The sequence below is a fragment of the Loxodonta africana genome, chromosome 19 (genome assembly GCF_030014295.1).
Source record: "Loxodonta africana isolate mLoxAfr1 chromosome 19, mLoxAfr1.hap2, whole genome shotgun sequence".
Lineage (NCBI taxonomy): Eukaryota > Metazoa > Chordata > Mammalia > Proboscidea > Elephantidae > Loxodonta > Loxodonta africana.
The window spans coordinates 21,360,382-21,381,987 of record NC_087360.1 but is presented as its reverse complement, the minus strand read 5'-3'; the positions used below and the strand labels follow the sequence as shown (position 1 = coordinate 21,381,987).

The 21,606-nt window shown below is 43.6% G+C and overlaps 1 protein-coding gene across 1 annotated transcript in view; it reads right to left on the bottom strand.

Annotated features, from left to right (window-relative positions):
• Positions 1–4,474: 4,474 nt before the first annotated feature.
• CRKL (CRK like proto-oncogene, adaptor protein) overlaps positions 4,475–21,606 on the bottom strand; it is a 36,013-nt gene continuing 18,881 nt past the window's right edge. Inside the window, exon 3 of the mRNA XM_064272365.1 lies at positions 4,475–7,968. Within this exon, the coding sequence (XP_064128435.1) occupies positions 7,834–7,968 (135 nt within the window). The 3' untranslated portion in view covers positions 4,475–7,833. The remainder of the gene's footprint in view (positions 7,969–21,606) is intronic.

The window sequence follows — 21,606 nt, the reverse complement described above, 5'->3', positions numbered from 1 at the left end:
CTACTGCCCCATGAAGGGGCAGAAATGACCTAAGGTTTTCATGGTGCAAAAGCAAAAACCAAGGGCAGTTTGGAAATGCTCCCTCACGAAGGATCCTCAGACATGGAGAGAATGGGAACACGTGGAGAAGGGGTCTAAACAAGGCAGGGAGACCCTAGGGAGCTCTGAGCCTCAGCCTGCCTGAAGTCCTGATCTTGCTCCAAAGATGATTCTGGAAAGGCAAAAACATCCTAGCAGCCTTTACAATACAACCACTGCGACGGCAAAGAAGGAAATCAAGGCCCAGTTAGGAGGTGGTGTGGTGATGAGGGCGGCTGAGAGCCCTCCAGATCCAGCAGACACCCCAAAGGCAGGACGGAGGTTGCTGAGGTCTGAGGAGGTAGAGGAAGGGGAGCCGCCTGAGGCCTGGGAGAGGAGCTGTTCCCTGGGCCCCCCCAGCCCTGGACCTCCTCTATCATGCAGCAACCCCCGCCCCCTGCTCTCCTTACACCCACCCCTCCTATCAGCGTCCCCTGATCCCCACTTCCCCAGTGTAAGGGCTCCAAGCAGGGAGGAGCATATGGTCCTTTTAAAGGTGAGAAAGAGACTGCTTCAATAGCTAACACAGGGCTGACACTATCGCCCCCTGGAGGCCAGTCTGAGGGTCGGAAGGGCTCTCCTTGGCCTTAGGGTCCTGAGGACAGAGGGAGTGAAGAGGTTAGGTTTCAGATGTGGGAGGAGGCTCTGTTTAACTAACTGATTCCAGGAATGTTAAGGGGCTGACACAACACAGTAACACCTGATCTGAGGCCAGGTGAGTTATGGGACCAGATGGGATGGGGCTGGGGGGTGGTGCAGGCACTGGACTCTGCATCTGTGGTACCTGAGACAGGTGGGAATGGTGCCGAAGCTGCACAGTGACATGCTATGTAAGCATATGTCGGTGGTCCCCAAGTGGAGGAGCCTGGGCTGAGGCCCCATCCCTGACTCCCAGCCTTGGCCCGCCTACTGCAGCCCAGCCTCTCCCCAGCCAGGTGTCTACACAGCCTCACCACTGTGTCCCTAGGGCTCTCTGGATTCTCTGGGGTTCACAGCTCCTGCTGACTTATTAGCCCAGCCTCAGCCCTCGCCAGGTTGATGGTTTGCTGCCAGTACTCTTCTGTTCCCTGGCTCTCGTGAGGGCAGGAAACTTCAGGAGTTGCTTACATAGGGTTTGGCAGAAGCTGAGGACAGACTGGCCTGGAGTTCACTGAGGAGGGGGGAAGGGCACCCAGGCAGAAGCAGCAGTGTGGACCAAGGCCAGAAGGGGGATGGCAAGTCCTGGGGACTCAGCATGTGCCAGGCCATGTGGCTTGGGCACTGGGTCTATGGAGGAAGGGCTAGCATGTCAGGGCCACGGAGGTGCTTGGCGAGGGTTTTTCATCACGTGTGTGTTTAGGAAAAAGACATACCAGCAGCCAGTCTGGTGGTGGACTGGGAGGCAGCAATGGGCGCAAGAAGGTGGGCATGGCCCCTGCAGCCCTTACTTAGACCTTCTGAGGATTCTGTCATCGGAAAATTGGAAGCCACCTCCACACCCCAGTGACAGCTGGGCTAGTATGAGCTGCCTCAGTTATAGGATACACTATAGTTCAACCATAAAAAGGTGTCTACAGAGGGTTTGTAATAACATTATATTTTCTTATACATCATTGGTGATAGTGTAAACTGAGACAACCCCTACAGAGGGCAACTTGGCAATAGCGATTGTCACAGGTTGAATTGTGTCCCTCTAAAATATGTGCTGGAATCCTAGCCCCTATACATGTAGATGTAATCCTATTTGTGAATAGGGTTTTCTTTGTTATGTTAACGGACAATATCAGTGTAGAGTGTCCTAAACCTAATTACTTCTGAGATATAAAAAGAGCAGATTAGGAACAGACAAGGAAGCACAAATGGGAGAAAGATAGATGCCACGTGGAGATTGCCAAGGAACCCAGAACTCCGGAGACATGGAAACAGACACAAATCTTCCCCCAGAGCTGATGCTCTGAATTCAGACTTCTAGCCTCCTAGACTGTGAGAAAATAAATTTGTTCTTTAAAACCACCCACTTGTGGTATTTCTGTTACAGCAGCACTAAGAAGCTAACACAGCTTATCAAAATTTCAAATGTCTTTGGTCCAGCAATCCCACTCTGAGCAACTGTCCTAAAAGCACATCTGACATGTGTGAGATGCCACCTTATTCATCAAAGCACAGTTTGTGACAGCGTTAAGACTGGAAAGGGCCTACATGCCCATAACAGGAGGTGCTTAAATGACCGTCCATCCAGGTTGCGGAAAGATGAAAAAGCAATCTCCAAAATAGACGAAAGGGAATAAAGCAAGGTGTAGAGCAGTACGTAGTCTATGCTTTTGTGCAGAGAAATAAAGGAAAAAATTTAAGGATTTACACCTGTATTTGCTTAAGTTACAGAGTAACTCTGGAAAATAAACTGCAAACAGCATGACTCTGGGCAACAGTATGTAGTGGCTCGGACAGAGTGGGAGGGAGACCTTCCACCCTATCTGCTCTTCTAAATGTATCAAAAGATGCAGGACCTGTTGAAGGGTCCTGGTGAACTCAGGGAGGCTGCAAACCACTGTTCCCATAGGGCTGGCCCAGGGCCTGGACTTCCTCTGGTGGCTCAACTCCCCTCTGCCCAGGGCCCTCCTCCGACTAGTAGCCGCCCTCGAGGCACCGCCCGCCGGGCCCACTTACCACCCCTTCCCCTCCACCCCCCGCACTTGACTACCAGGCAGTTCTGGTGCTATTTTTCGCTCCCCCATCCCCAGGGCCCTGGCGGGCGGGCGGGGATTGTCGCTTTGGCTCCCATGCAATGACATGCCATGGGGGGAGTTTCACCCCCGGCCCCCTTAACCCGGGCGTCAGGGAAGAGCTGAGCCCTTCCTGGGGTCGGAGGCGGCAGGAGCCCCCGAGTCCCTGTCGAGCCCGCGGGGGCGAGGACAGACGCTGTGACTTCGGCCTCGGAGGTGCCCAGTGTGAAGAGCCTGAGGAGGAACACGGGGCGGGGCGTACCCCCAGCAGGTGGTTGCGAGGACTGGCCGGCCCGGCGAGGCGCGGTGAAGGTCCTGACGGGACGGCGCACGAGATCCCAACAGGACGACTTTGCTCTCACCACGGGCAGAGGGCCACCCCAGGCCCTCGCCGGGGGTCGCAGGCATGAAGGGCTGCGTCTTAGAAGCTGGAGGGCGTCCACAGATCTGAGTCCAGTTATGAGAACAGGACTGCGTAGCGACAGGCCACCCACAGGGAAGCCGGGGGAAGGCCTCCTGCCCCGTAACCGCGCCTCCCAGGCAGGGAGCCTCCCTGACCCGCCCGGCTCCACAGCGCCCTCACCGTCCAGGCCCCCTTCTAGAGGACGAGCCAGGGCGTCGGTGTGCACACGGCACCTGTCACGCACCTGTCACTCGTTTGACAAGAACGACGGGACGGGAGGTGTTCTCCGGAAAAGGCCCGCGCTAGAAGCCAGGCCAGCACTACTGATGACCTGGCAGGGAGGCAGTGCGAAGGGCGGCTCCACCAAATGGGGTTACATTTCCAAGGGTTTCCAAACTCTGCCCAGCATTGCTGATGGAAACTTAACCTTTCAAAATGACAGGTATTCTTCAAAGGCATCTCTGGGGACATTTTTTTCCCAGAATGACCTGATACAGTTTTTTACTTCCATCCAAGTGTTCTCTCAAATTCAGGAGAACTCTGAAAACTCGTTTCCTGTGGTTTACCACAAGAAAATCTGGACCTCTCAACACACAGGTGTAGAGCATAAAAGTGGAATCAGAGATGCAATGTGCTGAGAGCTGGGGATTGTGGAGGGAAAGGGCTCTGGACGAAGAGTGTCAATGTGAGGCCTCAGCAGGCCCCCCAGTACCTTCTTCTCAACCGATACCAGTTGAAGGTCCTCCAGAGTTCAACAGGAGAGCTGTATACAGACTCAATCTGAAAAAGATTAAGAAAGCTGGGCAGATATCATACCATAACCTGAGATGAAGGCTGCTCACTTTCCGTGACTTGCTTGAAACCATTCAACTCGTTAGCTCGTGCCAAACATTTAACAGAAGACTTCAGATACTGGAGCCTAGAAGAAGGAAAACAACCCAAGTTCTCCCTGGCGGTGCAAAGTGTGGGAATTACTGCCTCATCCTCAGGCCCCAGAAGGCTGAGGCTGAGACAGCAGCCTCCATGCTCCGGGGCTAGGAACCAGCTGCTCTTTCTTCTGTGGGGAGGCCAAGTGTGGTCCTCTGGGTGCCTGACTGGGGGAAGGGTCCATGCAAAATCCCAGTATATTTTGTTACCAGCAGTGGCAAGGCTGGGCCTCAGACCACCACTCTCGAAGAAGCACCAGCTGTCCCACGATGGCCCAATGCTTGGAAGAGTCTGGAGGCTGGTGGAGGCTGAGTGCCTCCACACAGCACCGAGGAGACACTGAAACACCAAAGCCGCCGCCACCGCCGGCTGATGCAAGTTTTATTGAGACAATGTACAAACAGGCCATGGAAAACAAGGGTTTTGATGCTGGGACCAGTAACGCAAAATGGAATACAAAAATAAAAAGGCACTAACCCGTTAAGAAAAGACACTCGATGTATTCTAAGAATATAAGTCATTTAATACTGTTAATTTTATAGCACAAAATAAAACAAGCTATGATCCCCAAAAATAATTTCAACAGCTTAACACAGAAAATATTATTGCCTGAAGTTTATGATTTTTAAGTTACAGGTCAAAAGAGTTTTGTGGTGGTGGTGGTGGTGGTGTTGTTTGAAAACACAGTGAAGACCGTCTCAGAAGCAAGGCCACTGTTCCTCCTGCAGAGACAACGATCCTGTCCCAGAGAACCGTCCTCTTACTCCAACAGAATACACAGCCAGCTCAGTGTCCACACTGACAGCAGTTACCAGGGACACAGTTCTCCAGTCCCAGAGGGTGGACGTTGAGGCAGAGCTCAGTGGTGCCCACAGAAAGCATTAGTCTTAGAGGTCCTGTGTTAAAACAATCGAGAATTCACTCATTTTAAGAGGTTAATGAACACAATATTAAAGGATTAAATTATAGACACCTGGCACAAAAACACATCATCCCTTTTCAAAAACATGTTCATATTCCTCTGAGCAAACACGACAAGGGTGGTGGCCAACGCCTTGGGCCGCCTTGTCTGTAAACAGCTGTGTAGGAAGTACAGCGCGGTGCTGGGTACTTGAGCTCCAAAGGACGACCGCTGGCTTTCCTGCCTGTCAGCTTTCCAGCACAGAAGGGGTCTAGTCTGGGAGACCCAAGTCGGCAAGTGGCAGCCACTCAGTAGGTCCTCCTCTGGGTTATGATGCCATCTAGTGGAACCATGCAGCTCAGAAGTGACCAGGAAGACTCCCATGTGAGGGGTTTTTCCCGGGGTAAACGAGTTTTGATTCAAACTGTCAATGCCCTTTAGTACATAATTTCTTTCCCAAGTAAAAATTCAGAGTGACAGTCAATTTTACAGCCAAATACTTTCTACCTTAAATGTCACACAGTAGAGAAGAGCAAGTAGCATCATGAACAGTCATAAAAGGGAAACCCCCTGGATGGAGGCAGCTCCTGTGGGTCAGATTCGTGTTGCTTTGTGAAGCACAGATGGTTTCAAGACAGGTGGGGGATCTGGCTACAATGCTAAGGCAGTGATGCCACTTTTCATGTTTAGTGTGAAAAAGAACATCTCTTGGCCTGATTAAAAACTGACACAGTTCCAAGTCCAAAGCTACTACTTTTGGCACTTATCTTGAGAGTTCAGAACTCTGATTTTGAGCTGAGTCTCCTGGGTAGTCCTGGAAACATTCTCATGGGCTGAGCTGACTCACTTCAGGACTGACCCTAGGCTTATAGGGGGTTTGACTCAGAAGGTGGGCCTTGTAGACATGGCCGAAAGGAAAACCTGCTTTCCAAAGTGGCTACGCATATTTTGCGTGCTGAGCCAACTTCAGTGTCAAAATCAAAATATGTCAAGCCCCTCAGCTCAATTTGGCTTAAAAAAGCCTGAGGGTTTCTGCCCTCTTTGAACAAGGCAACACATTCCACCCTCTACTGAACTCCCCACTCAGACGAAGATGCTGACAAGGGCAGGGTTGAACCCGTTCAATGGCTACAGGGCGAGCACGGTTCTTGTGTGGGGATTCAGGTTGTGCTGAGCTCAGAGCAAGCTGAGCTCAGAAGGAGAAGTGTCACAGACAGGCACCATCAGAGCAGGAAGTGGCCACAGTTCTCACTGGGCAGGAAAGGCTGATAAGCACTTTCCAGGAAATCTACAGCCAAGGTGATATTTTTTAAACTTATCATTAATTTAGTGAGAGGAATATTCCCAAAATTCTTTAATGTGACCCAATGGAATACTGATTTAAAGAGAAATTGAAAAATGGTTGTTTGGTGATTCTATCACCAGAATATGCTCTACACCTCAAGAGTCCAGTAACAGGGCCATGGCTACAGCAGATGCTCAGTAAACGGTACTAAGCTCCTCCTTGGGTGCTGGTACATTTCTCGGTCTGTCTCACTGTGTGAGCTGATGCTTGCCTTCGCCAGTATCCAGAAGCCGGAGCAGACTGGACTGCACAGAGGTTCCAGAATCTTAGTCTGCTTTGGGTAGTACATGAGGGCGTTACCACACGTTTGTACATGCTGGCCTGTATGAGCAGGCCTCTTTAAGCCAACAAGGCGATGCTTTACACCAAATTGGTAAATAGTTAATGGTTCGCTCTAGACACCAAAACATTCAACATGAAACTCATTGACCGATTTCCAGAGCTTGCTTTTCCTTGCTCATGAGCAACGTGGACATGGACTGCAGAACCAAGATCAGCAGCACTACCTTCTCTGGCAGCCTGGGCCTGGCAGGGAGAACCAGATCTCAGGGAGCTGAACTTAATGCAATGATTCTTTGAATAACCTCACTTCTTAAAGAAATGTTTAAGTCCCACACCTTAAAAGAATGCATTCACTGGAAAGCTGGATAGAAAACTCCTCTGTCACTGGCAAACAAGGTAAGCAAAGGTTTCCCAATCACCCCCCAATCTGATGATTTTTGGGAAAATGTAATCCAAGAGCCTGTCCACACACGTTGGCATGCCATGACTACTGATTATTGTTTGTTTTGTCTGCTATTTGGCAAAACAAGGTACTACTGACAACTCCAAGACAATGACGGCCCCGCTTCAGGGCCATTCTCTTCATACTCCTTTAGTTACGGCAGCTTCACTCCAGAAGCCCAGAGGCACGTCGTTCCGTGTGATATCGCAAAAACCCAACCTGCTACTTATAAGCCTGTTCAGAACACACAAGTCTAATCAATTAGTCTTCCAAAACCAAACCAAACCAAAAGAAAAGCCAGATTTGGACAGTTTAGGACAAAATTCTCTCTTCTTTAAGGTTCACTTCCTCTGTTCTCCAGAGGAAAAAGAATATGGCAGCTGAGCCCCTGGTTTGTGGAATAGCCTCAAACTTCCCGATGAACACTACAGCCATTGGTCTCAGTAAAAACCGGGTAGTGATGAGAAGTAAGACCCTCTCCTCATTAACGTCTCTCCACTTCTGTGCTTCCACCAGGATTTCCAGTTTATGATCCAAAAAAACTCTAAAATCGGCTACTTGTTGACAATACAACTATGATACAATTGCCAGAAGGCAGCCTGCTGTGTGCATTCCAAATGTGTGTGAGACGCCCGTCTGCGGAGAGCAGGTGTTGGGATGCAGTGGCACTTGCCCATGAGAGAGAATGCGTTCCCACTTCAAAGGAGACTATGACAGGCAGAACATGAAGCAGCAGGTATGGGGCAGCAGCAATCACTCATTTTCATCCGGGTTTTGAGGGTCAATGATTTTGACGTGCGTAAAGGGAAAAAGCCCTTTACGCCCATTCACCTCGCCTTCCCACTGGCCGTTTATATTCATCCTTGTGACTTTCACAATGTCACCAACCTGCAAGGATGGGGAAAGAGGACAGTTAGCATTTTCTCTGCAAACTGAAGAAAGTTTACATTACATCACAAGTACTGTCCTATCCAAAGGACCTAGAAACTCTTTCAAGGCCCATCCGTTTTTTTTTAGTGCTCACACTTAAAGCCACGTTTGATGAAGACACAAGGTGCCGCTAGTGGGCCCACTGCACTTTGCCTCAGCCAGTGAGAGGCACACATCAGGAGGAAACGTAACTCTGAGCACACAGCAGCCCTTTTTTTTTTTCTTTTTTAAATTAGCTACTAACCTTAACAAGAGAGAAGGGACACTTGACTCCTGTGGATGATTAAAGTCACACAAAAAGGTGTATTTAGAAAAAAACCTGTCCCTGCCCAAACCTACATGGGATGGAACTGCTGTCATCGAGACCTCCCCCAAGCAGCATGACATCTCCGGCCGCCTGTTCTCTCTGCTCTGTGGTAAGTCACTGCGGGAAGGAAGGTCAACTCTCTGAGTGTCTTTTACTGTCTACTTAAAACTGCAGGGTGGGAGAAATTCTATGCACTGTTATAGAGGACAGGCACCCGCTAGGGCTGGTCTGCTCATCAACGGCAGACACATCTAGGCAAGTATTTCATTTTGGAAATAGTTGCCAAATTGTTCTGCAGACCACAGAGCTCTAGGGGGGTGCATTACGGGTCCAACAAATGTCTAACTGGGGCTTCACTTTTTAAATTGTATTTTATAAAGCTGTAACAAAAAGCACATTCAAACACATTGTAGCTACTGACATATTAACGTGTGCAACCCTACAGGACAGAGTAGAACTGCCCCATAGGACTTCCAAGGAGCGGCTGATGGAATCCAACTGCCCACCTTTTGATTAGCGACTGAACATTTAACCACTGCACCACCAGGGCTCCAGAGCCATCCTAGTGGGTGGGAAGTGGTAACTCACTGGATTTGCACTTCCCTACTGACTAATGAAGTACCCCTGGTGGCCCAAAGGTAAGTGGTTCAAACTCACCCAGTAGCTACTTGGGAGAAAGACTTGGTAATTTAGAAAACCCTACGGGGCAGTTCCATCCTGTCACATGGGTGTCCTATGAGTTGAAAATCACCTTGACAGCACCTAACAACAACACTAATTAAAGGATCTGAGAATCTTTTCATTTGGTTATTCGTCATTTATTTTTACACCTTCTTTGGAGAAATGTCTGTTCAAAGCCTTTGCCCATTTTTTGATTGTCTTTTTGTTGTTGAGTTGTAGGAGTTCTTTATATATTCTGGATTTTAAACTCTTACCAGGTACATAGTTACCAAAATTACTAGTATTTTCTCCTATTATTTAGATTGTCCCTTTACTTTCTCAGTAAAACCCTTTGATGCACAAAAGTTTTTAATCTTGATGAAGTCCAACTAAAATATTTGGTCTTTTGTTGCTCATGCTTTCAGTGTCATACCTAAGAATCCACTGTAGAAAAATAGGTCCTTAGAGTTAGTTACTGAAGAAACTATTCTTTCCTCAATGAATGGACTTAGCGCCCTTTTCAAAAAACAACTGACCATGGATACGTGGGTTCATTTCTGGATTCTCCATTCTATCTCACTGGTCTATTATTGTTACATCAGTGCTGGATTGTTTTGATTATTTTAGCTTTATAGTATGTTTTGAAGTTGCAAGATGAATCTTCCAAGTTTCTTCTTTTTTAAGATTGCTTTAGCTATTATGGGTTCTTTGCAATTCCATATAAATTTGAGGACCGGTTTTTCATTTCTGCAAAGAAGGCTGTTGAAATTTTGGTAGGGATTGTGTTGAATCTATAGACTGCTTTGGGTAGTACTGACATCTTATCAACACTGTCTTTCAATTCATGAATGGTGAGGTATCTTTCCATTTATTTAGGTCTTCTTTAATCTTCTTTCAGCAATATTTTCAGTGTATATGTCTTTCACCTCTCTGGTTAAATTTATTCCTAGGTGTTTTACACTTTTACATACTATTAAAAATGGAATTGTTTGATTTCCTTTTCAGATTGCTCACTGCCGGTGTACAAAAACCCAAATGATTTCTGAGTGTTGGCCTTGTACACTGCCAATGTGCTGAATTCATTTGTTAGCTCTAGTAGCTTTGTTATGGATCCTTTGGGGTTTACTATATATAGGATTATGTCATTTGCAAAGAGGGATATTATTACTTCTTCTCGCCCAATTTGGATACCTTTAATTCTTTTTCTTGCTTAAATGCTCTAGCATGGACTTCCAGAACAATGCTGAGTAGCAGGGGTGAGAGCAGGCATCCTCGTCTTGTTGCTGATCTTAGGGGAAACTCTCAGTCTTTTTCCATTGAACATGATATTAGCTGTAGGCTTCTCAGAGGAACCCTGGTGGCACAGTGGTTCAGTGCTCAGCTGCTAGCCAAAAAGTCAGCAGTTCGAACTCACTAACTGCTCTGTAGGAAAAAGATGTGGCAGCCTGCTTCCGTAAGGATCACAGCCTTGGAAACCCTATGAAGCAGTTTTACTCTGTCCTGCAGGATCCCCAACGAGTCAGAAATGACTAGCCAGCAATGGGTTTTTGGTTTAGTGGAGTTTTCATAAATGCCCTTTATTAGACTGAGCAATTTTGAGTTTTTTTTTTTTTTTAATGAAAGGTGTTGGATTTTGTCAAATGCCTTTTCTGCATTGATTGAACTCATCACGTGATTCTCTTTTCCTTCATTCTATTAATATATTACACTGATTGGTTCTCTAATGTTGAACCACCCTTTATTCCCACTTGGTTATGGTGCTGGATTCAGTTTGCTAGTACTTTGTTGAAGATTTTTGTGTCTATATTCAGAGGAGATATTGGCCTGTAGTTTTCTTTTTTTGTCATGTCTTTGTCTGGCTTTGGTTATCAAGGTAGTGTTGGCTTCATAAAATGAGTTGGGAAATGTTCCCTCCTCTATTTTTTGGAATAGGAAGGATTAGAGTCAACTCTTCTTTAAATATTTGGGAGAATTTTCCAGTGAAGCCATCTGGTCCAGGACACTTTTTTTGGTGGTTTTGATTACTGATTCAATCTCTTCACTTGTTATGGGTGTGTTCGCATCTTTCTTTTTGAGTCAGTTTAGCAGTCTACCTAAAGGTTTGTTGATTTTATCGATCTTTTCAAACAGCCAACCTCTGGCTTTGCTAATTCTCTGTATTGTTTTTCCATTCCCTATTTCATTTTTCTCTACACTGATTTTTATTTCCTTCCATTTAGTAGCTTTGGGATTAGTTTGCTTTTCTTTTTCTAGTTCAAGTTGTAAAGTAATTTATTTCAGATCTTTCTCCTATTTTAATGTAGGTATTTACTGCTATAAATTTCCCACTGAGCACTGCCTTTGTTGCATTCCCTAAGTTTTGGTAAGTTGTACTTTCATTTTCATTCAATGCTAAGTATCTCCTGATTTCTTCCTTGATCTACCGGTTATTTAAAGTTCACATATTTGTGTATTTATCAGTTTTTCTTTTATATTAAATTCTAATTTCATTCCATTGTGGATACATTATCACTGTTGATCTGTGCCAACCTTCTGTACAGCAGACCGGATAACAGAACCAGAGGCTGGTGACCTCCCCAAGTCAGCAGGGATACAAAACCTGACAGCATCCCCGTCCCTGGCTGTCTATGTACCTGTCATTCCATGCGGCGCAAAAGGGGCCCACATGCCTTTAGGATGGCTCGACTTTCCTTTTCTGGGGTTCTTCTCACCACACTGCCTTCTGCCCCTAACATCCTGTCTTTGTAACTTCCCCTCCTGTAAATGCAGACTGGCTGCCCTGAGTTTTTTCTGTAAGATCTAACCCTCAGTTTTTTAATGTTATTATTTTAGTCTCTCACTGAGATGTGTAAGTCCCAACCATATCAAACTACCTGTAATTCCCAAAACTTACAGAGAAATAAGGATGCTAAGTTTACGCTGAAAACAGTACTATTAACAAATGGAATCTCTCACCTTGTGGAAACTGGTTTATATCACCAAATGATAATGGAAAAAAACTTAATCTGGTGAGGCTGCCTGGTTAGAATGCAATATATAAATTCAATGGTATCTTTTTTTGCTTAAGTTCCCAGTCTTATTTCTGGCTCAAACTCCTTTATTTTGGAGACCTACGAAGTCAACTCAACTGTAGGATGGTTTGTAAAGAGTTATTACAGTAATTAAGAATTAATTAGATCTTACATAAAAGAGGCTCTAGGACAAAAATAAAAATAAATACTTAGTATTCCTATTTTTATAGCCAGCTACTAGTCGACGGCACTGGGGTTCTAGATACGTATACAAGAGAAATGTGTAAAAAGTCAACTGCATGCCTTTACGAATTATTATAGCTAATTATTCTCAAATTTAAGTCACAGGCTCAACTAAAACACTTAAGCTGGTTGAACAACTATAATTTGAAGGCTAACTGAAAATTCTATTTTTGAGACTTGTATTAAAAATTAAGTTATAATCACAATAGATAAAAGGTAGAAACAACCCAAGTGTCCATCAACAGATGAATGGATAAACAAAATGTGGTATATCCATACAATGGAATATTTTTCAGCCATAAAGAGAAATGAAGTTCCAATACACACTACAACACGGATAAACTTGGAATACATGCTGAGTGAAATGAGTTAAGATAGAAAAGGATAAATACTGTATAAACCTACTTATATGAAATATCTAGAATAGGTACACGCATAGAACACCAAAGTATGAGAGGTTACCAGGAGCTGGGGGGAGGGAGGAAGAGGGGGTTATTGTTGAGAAAGTACTAAGTTTTGCTAATAGTCGACATGACCATGGTCTCATCTACCCTGAAACCAGAAAAACTAGACGGTGCCCAGCTACCACTATCAACCATTCTGATCAGGGCCACAATAGGCGAATTCTGATAGAATAGGAGAGAAATGTGGAACAGAATCCAAATCCTTAAAAAATTTCAGACTTACTGGACCAGCTGAGACTAAAGGACTCCCTGAGACTATCACCCTGAGAGATACCTTAAACCCTAAACTAAAATTATCCCTTAAGGCCAACTGTCAGCTAAATAACAGACTGGCTCATAAAATAAAGAATAACACCTGTGAGTAATAAGCTTCTTTAAGAAAAATCTATACGAGACCAATGGTCAAAAATTACTCTTAGTGAAAATGAGAAGGTAAGGTGGCAGGGAAACGAGAGTACTGGAAATGGTACAACCAGAACAACAATATATTGTGAGAAAAACAACCAATATCACTGAATAATTTGTGTATAAACTGTTAAATGGGAACCTAATTTGCTGTGTAAACTTTCACCTCAAACACAATAAAATATTAACAACAACAAAAAAAAGTATTAAGTTTCTGTTTGGGGTGATAAAACTTTCATAGCACAACATGTTGACTGCAATTAAGGTCACTGATTGTACACTGAAAAATGGTTAAAATGGCCAACCTATTTTTTTATTGTACATATATTTTTAACCACAATAAAATCTTAAAGATTGTTACAACACACTTCAGTGGAAGAAAATTACAACTGAAAAGACATACTTACTCTGGTTCTGCCTTAAAAGGAAATAAAAACTCAGTGGAGATAATAAATGGATTTAATATGAGAATTATGTTTTGAAATATTTGGTACATACTAAAGACTTCTATGTACTTCTGTTGTACACAGGGTCACTATGAGTCAGAACTGACTCAGCCGCACCTAACAACAACTGAAGATTTCTAAGACAAACATCTTAAGATCAGTGACTGCAATCTCCGTTTCTTCAAAGGACAATCTTTTTTGAGGATGGAAGAGAAATGTCTAATTCCTAACTGGGATAACCAAGTATCCAAGAGCTGAACAGACAGCTTCAGAAGGCCATGGATGAACCATGAATGGTTTTTGATAATTATGAAAAAATTCATATTCTTTCAAATGGACCAAACACTTAGTTTTATAATTTATATATTTTCTTACCTTACAGAAGTTATGTAACAGGGAAACTTTTAAACTGTGACCACACTTCTGTTTAAAGATATTTTTAGGATCTAGATACAAGGAAAATTCTACTGTGAATGAGAGCCTTGAGTTATAGGACAGACTAGACAATCACGTAACTGGGAAGCTGAAGTCTATAGAAACTTGGAATCATGATTTGTGTCCACGATCTGATAATCTTATCCTCTTAAAAAAATATATTATTTAAAAATAAGTTATTATTACTAGTTGCTGTCAAGCTGATTCCAACTCATGGCGACCCCATGTGGGTAGGGTAAAACTGCTCCATAGGGTTTTCAAAGCTGTGACCTTCAGGAAGCAGATCGTCAGGACTGTTTTCTGAGGGACCTCTTGGTGGGTTCAAACCATCGACCTTACGATTAGTAGTAGGGCATTTAACTGTTTGTGCCAGCCAGCGACTCTGACCTAACCCCAGCCTTTTCTCCCACCCCTGGTAACCACCATAAATTTTTAGTTCCTATGTATTTGCTTATTTTATATAAGTGGGACCACAAAGTATTTGTTCTCTTTTGTCTGACTTATTTCACTCAACATGTTTTCAAGGATCCGCCTTGTTGTAGCATGCATCAGGACTTCATTTCTCTTTATGGCTGAGAAATATTTCATTACATGTATATACCACATTTTGTTTATCCATTCTTCTGCTGATGGACATTTCCACTGTTCCCACATTTTGGCTACTGTGAAAAGTGCTGCAATAAACACTGAGGTACAGGTTTCTATTTTGAGTTCCTGCTTTCACTTCTTCTAGGTGTATACCTAGGATTGGGATTGCTAGATCATATGATAGTTCAGCTTTTTGCGGAACCACCCAACTTTTCCACAGTGGCTGTATCATTTTACATGTGCACCAGCAATGGATGAAGTTTCCAGTTTCTCCACAACCTCGCCAACACCTGTTGTTTTTAGTTTTTTTTTTGATCACTACCATTCTAATTAATGGGGTGAGATGGTATTTAATTGCGGTTTTGATTTCCATCTTCCTAAGATCTGTGGGTGGCATAAATGGTTCAGTGCTTGACTACTACCGAAAAGCCTGGTGGTTTGAACCCACCCGGAGGCACCCAGAAAGAGAGGCCTGGTAATCCACTTCCAAAAGGTCACAACCTTGAAAACCCTATGGAGTAGTTCTACTCTGCACACACGGGGTCACCATGAGTCTGAAGTGACTCAACAGCAACCAACAACAATGGCTAACGACTTTGAGCATCTTTTCATGTGTTTGTTGGCCATCTGAATATCCTCTTACATTAAATGCCTGTTAAAGTTCTCTGACCATTTATGGATTAAGTTGTTTGTTTGTTTTATAATATACACAGCAAAACACAGACCAATTCAACAGTTGCTACGTGTACAATTCAGTGACACTGATTACATTCTTCAAGTTGTGCAACAATCTGAACTTTACTTTTCTGAGTTGCTCCTCCTCCATTAACATAAACTCACTGCCCCCTAAGGTTCCTATCTTTGAATTGATGTCACTTGGATCCCATATAGGTAGTTCTTAAAAGAGCATAATGCTCAAGGCAAACATTCTTTGCTAGTTAAGCTAAACTATCATTTGGTTTTAAGATGACTTCAGGGGATATTTCTTGGTTTAATGCTCATGGGCACCTCTAGGGACCAAGCACTTCTTCTATCTCTAAGGGTTTATTGGGAAGCTGCTGCACCATTAAGGAACCCTGGTAGCACAGTGGTTAAAGGGCTCAGCTGCTAACCAAAAGGTCTGTGGTTCAAACCCACCAGCTACTCCACAGGAGAAAGATGTGGCCGTCTGCTTCTGTAAACATTTACCACAGCCTTGGAGATCCTATGCGGCAGTTCTACTCTGCCCTGTCGGGTGGCTGTGAGTTGGAATCGACTAGATAGCAGTGATTGTTTTGCTACACCAACAGTGCCCGGTGCTAAAAGGCAGGAGCCTTTATAACTATTCGAGACAAAAGGAACGGGTGTGTGCCACAACTTATTGTTTTTCCAGAATATTGTATGAGGGATCTGAATTTCTGGTAGGAAAAACAGAAATTTTGAAAATTTTTGTTACATATATGTACCAATAGACTTTGGTGGGCACTCTGGGTATAATTAGTGGTACTTCATATATACCACTAAACACTCAGGATAAGCTTGTGGGAGTGGCAAAAAACAAACAAACAAAAACTCATACTATCTACTGAAAATTCAGACACTCAGTGATTCAGTATGCTTCCATTAATGAAAATACATGGTATCAACAAAAAATTCAAAGCAGAAAATAGTTGGAGCACAAAAGGGTTAAGGTTTAAAGATTATCTCAGGACAAAGTTTCAGGGGTTCATCTGGCCTCCACGGCTCCAGAAAGTCTAGAGTCCATGAGAATCTAAACTGCGTATTTTCTCTTCTGATCAGGACTCTTGAATCTTTGACCAAATGTTCAGTAATGGTAGCCGGACACCAGCCAGTCCTTCTGGTCTCATGGCAAGGGCAGCAGTTATTCGTGGAGGCAATTAGCCACACATTCCATTTCTTCCTGACTCTCCTCTTCCTCTGTTGCTCCAGGCAAATAGAGACCAACTGTTGTACCTCAGATGGCCACTTGTAAGCCTTTAAGACCCCAAGTACTACACAACAAACTAGAAGGTAGAACAGAAGCACTAAACAAGTTATTAGGCCAATTAACTGGGATATTCCATGAAACCATGACCCTTAAAGCTCCAAATCAAGAAACCAAATCCCACAGGTGTTTGGTTACACATAAGCAGCCTCAGCAGCTACTCTTTTTTTCTTTTGTCATTATTGATACACATATTACACAGCTTTTGCCAATTCCACTTTCTACAGGTGTACAACTTATTGACAGCATTTACAATAATCGGCTGTATAACCCTACCCTTAATCAATGTGATTTTTCCATCACCCTTAACCCTCTCCTTTCCACCCCTGGTAACTACTAATAACTTTGCCCTCTATATATTTGCCTTTTCATATAAGTGAGGTCATACAATATTTGTCCTTTTGTGGTGGACTTATTCCACTCAGCGTAATATCTTCAAGCTCCATCCATATTGTAGCATGTATCAAAATTTCCTTTCTTCTGTTGGCTAAGTAGTATTCCACTACATATGTGGTATACACAGTATACCACATTTTGTTTATCCATTCATCTGCTGATGAGCATTTAGGTTGTTTCCACTTTTTGGCTACTGTCAATAGTGCTGCAATGAACATTGGTGTACAGGTTTCTGTATGTGTCTCTGCTTCCAAGTCTTTCCAGTATGTACCAAGGAATGGAGTTGCTGGGTCATACAGTACTTCTATGTTTAGTTTTCTGAGGAACCACCACACTCTTTACCACAATGGCTGTACCATTTTGCATTCCCATCAACAATGAGAAAGGGTTCCAATTTCCCCACATCCTCACCAATAACTTTATTTTTTTACCTCAGCCATCCTAGTAAGAGTGAAATGGTATCTCATTGTGGTTTTGATTTGTATCATCTTTCTGATGGCTAATGACACCGAACATTTTTTCATGTGTTTGGTGGCCATCTGAATGTCCTCTTCGGTGAAATGTCTACTTGAGTCCATTGTCCATCTTATGATCGGGTTGTCTTTTTAAGTTGCAAGAGTATTTTGCTTATCTTGTATATGAGACCCTTTATTGGATACATGGTTCCCAAACTCTTCTCCCAACCTGTACCATATTTTTATGCAAATAATATATGCACACCTTCTATGTTTGTTTGCCAACCATGCCGTCCCTCCTTGCGAGGTTTTTTTGTCAAGCACGCTATGCTAATTTTTTTTACAGCAACATGTAAAAAAAATTGGCATAGTGGTGCTTATGAAAATACCTTGTGAGGGAAGAGTGCAGTTGGCAAACGAACGTAGAAGGCACGTATTATATGCATATAAATACAGCAGTTCGTCTTTTCACTTTGTTGAGTCTTTTGAGAAACAAACGTATTCGTTTATGAGGTCTCATTTATCTATTTTGTCTTTTGCTGCTCATGCTTTTGTTGTCATATCTGACAGCCCATTGTTAAAAACTAGGTCCCACAGCTTTGTCCTTATATTTTCTTCTAAGAATTCTACGGTTTTAGTTTATACATTTAAGTCCTTGATACATTTTGCATTGGTTTTTGTGTATGATGTTAGGCCTGGATCCTGATTTATTCTTCTGCATGCGGAAATCCAATTTTCCCGGTACCATTTATTTTTTTCAAAAGTAGACTGCTAGGTCCTTCTTCCTAATCTGTCTTAGTCTGGAAGTTCCACTTGAAACCTGTCCATCACGGGTGACCCTGCTGGTATTTGAATGCCTGTGGCACAGCTTCTCGCATCAGAGCAACATGCAAGCCACTACAGTATGACAAACTGACAGACGAGTGGTGAATTTATTTAAGAGACTCTTCTTTCCCCACTGAATGAACTTAGCTCCCTTGTTGCAAATCTGCTGACCATAAATGTATGGATTTATTTCTGGACTTTCAATTCTACTTCATTGTTCTATATATTTATTATTACATCAGGACCAGACTGTTTTAATTACTGTGGCTTCATAGTATGTTTTGAAATTTTGAAGTTTGAGTCCTCCTACTTTATAACCACATTTTGTTTATCCATTCATCTGCTGATGGACATTTAGGTTGTTTCCATCTTTTGTCTACTGTGAACAGTGCTGCAATGAACACTGGTGTACAAGTTCATTTTACACAGTCTTCAAGATTGCTTTAGATACCTGCCTTTCCATATAAATTTGAGGATTGCCTTTTCCACTCCTGCAGAGAAGGCTGTTGGAATTTTGATGGGGACTGCACCGCATTTATAGATTGCTTTGGATAGTACTGACATCTTAACTATATTATGCCTTCCAGTCTATGAACATGGGATGTCCTTCCATTTATTTAGATCTTCTTTGATTTCTTTTAGTAATGTTTTATAGTTTACTCTGTACAAGTCTTTCACCTTCTTGGTTGAATTTACTCCTATGTGCTTTAATCTTTTAGATGCTATTGTAAATGGTAATGTTCTCTTAACTTTTCAGCTTGCTCACTGCTGATATATAGAAACCCAACTGATTCTTGCATGTTGACTTTGTACCCTGCTACTTTGTTGAACTCATTTATTAGTTCTAATAGCTTTTTCTGTGGATTCTTTGGAATTTTCTACGTATAGAATCATGCCATCTGTGGAACAGGATAGTTTTACTTTCTCCTTCCTGATTTGGATAGTTTTTTAACCCAGCCTAATTGCTCTGGCTAGGACTTCCAGAATGATGTTGAATAGCAGTGGTCCGAGTGTGCATCCCTGTCTTTTCCTGATCTTAATGGGAAAGCTCTCAGTCTTTCTTCAATTGAATATGTTAAGTGTGAGTTCTTCATAAATGCTCTGTGTTATACGGAGGAATTTCTCTTCTATTTCTATCTTGTTGAGTGTTTTTATCATGAAAGGGTGCTGAATTTTGTCAAATGCCTTTTCTGCACTGATTGAGAGGATTGTGTAGTTCTGTTTTGTTCTATTCATATGGTGTGTTACATTGATTCATTTCCTAATGTGGAATCCCCTGCATTCCTGGGATAAATCCTACTTGATCATGGTGGATAATCCTTTCAATGTTTTTTGATTGGTAGTATTTTGCTGAGCATTCTCCTCATTTCTTTTTTACCTAAGAAAATGGGTTGCCTCTGTCTCTATTTTTAAAATAGGAAAGAAAAACTCATGGAAAGAGAACTACTGATACCATTCCAAACTAACTTCTGTGCGTTGTTAATAATCACAAACACTTATAACTCTGTGTTATAGGGTAGAACGCTGGCTGAAGGGTATCTGGGCAGTCTATAACTAGGCCAGCTCTCATAGCTATATCTGATTCTGAAACTATAACAAGCTGTTTAAAAAAAAAAAAAGGCTAAGGCAAGAAGGGCTGAGACTCTGAATCAAACAAATGCAGCTAAGCTGTTTAAGGCGGATGCGAGCTGTTGATTGATGCCAGAGATTAATGGCTTCTCCTTGAGATGACAGTTTTTATTTGCCTCACTCATTTGATGCCCTGGAGAAAATACTTTGGAATTTTGTCCTTTTATCCATGCCTCTCTATCCTCAATTGAACTTCAGGCCCTGGAGCGCATGCATTTGGCCTGAAGTCTGTAGCCTTCATCTGCCTTAGCTGATGTTTGATAAATGTGGAAGAGAACAAAACCTAGCCGCAGGCAGCCCCCCTCTCCTACATTTTTTCTGGCAAGTTCACCCTCTTTCCTGGGGGCTATGAACATGTTCTCACCTCCTACTAACTGCACCCACTGTCAGTTACCCTAGCCTCTCACAATCTGGCCCTACCAGACCAGCCATCTTGCCCTGAGCCACCTTCCATCATCTATGCCACCTCAGCCCAATCATCCCAACTCCCAGTCACCCTCCTTTCCTACAGCAGACCTACCTACCACAATCTGGCTACCGCTCCCACTATTTCACCAATGACCTCCTAATCGCCCAAGCCAGCAGCCCAATTTCAGTTCTCAACCTCTGTGACTACTCTATGACTTTTGACGTCTGAGACCTCACTCTAAAGATCTTTCTCCACTGCCTCATCCCTCTCCTTTTTTGTGGTGTTTTATAAAATAATCCCATGAAGGAGGTACTTTTCCCAGCTGGAGTTTGTGAAAGCATGCCTCTGTGAGGTCAGGAGGTCCAGGGCCTTGTCCCCCATGATTCTGGCAGACACACCCAAGAAGGCTCCATTCTGTTCCTTGAAGTCACCCCCAACAGACACCACAAGACAGCACACTCTGATGTAGAGAACCAGTTGTACACACTTCTGCACCCCATGTTATGTCACAGGTTTTTCGTAAACTACTTTAATAGAGGTTGCAGAGTCATGAAGGAGAGAGTAGATGTTTGTTGGATACTGGCAACACAAGGTAAAGAGTAGCAGGTGGCAGAAAAACAACACTGAGTTTGCTTTAGCTGAGGAACCCTGGACCAGCAGGCAGAAGAAGGTGCAACAGCCTAGAAAGAGAAGGGCTAGGCTTCTGACGACCACTTGACCATTAGTGCCCCAGTCTGGCTTAAGTCAAAACAGACCACATCATTCCTCAGGCTGTTTTCTGCCTCAGTCCAAGGCCCAAGGCCCTTTACATGGGGGCCTAAGTACCTGGCTATGGCACACAGCCTGCTGCCTACAGTAACAGGCCTGACGGTGGACCAGTTTCTTTCACAGGCTACCAAAGAGTGCTCGCTCACGTCCAGAAACAAGCAGCTTCTCAGCCATCTTGCTACTTCTCTCATCACTTACAATTCTGGGACAGTGTCCATTCTCTGGCTTCATAGTACAAGGACTGAGCCCAATGAAGCACTCACTTTGGAGGGCAGATCAATCTTGAAGTGGTTGAGTATCAACTCTATTCAAGGAGCAAACTAAGACTGGAAGATGTGGATGACCCCATGCACAGCTTATGCACCCTATGCGTCACATTCCTTCAGGGAGTCTTGAGGTCTCTTGTCCAGAGGGCTACTTATCAGTTAACAGTTCTTATGAAAATACGGGGATCTTATTTTAGGATGGGCCAGGGGTCAAGGGGATCACAGGCCAGTACACTGTGATGCCAGGAAGGTGGGCTGCATCCACCCCTGCAACATAGCCACCTCTGAGGCTGTCAGCAAGTAAC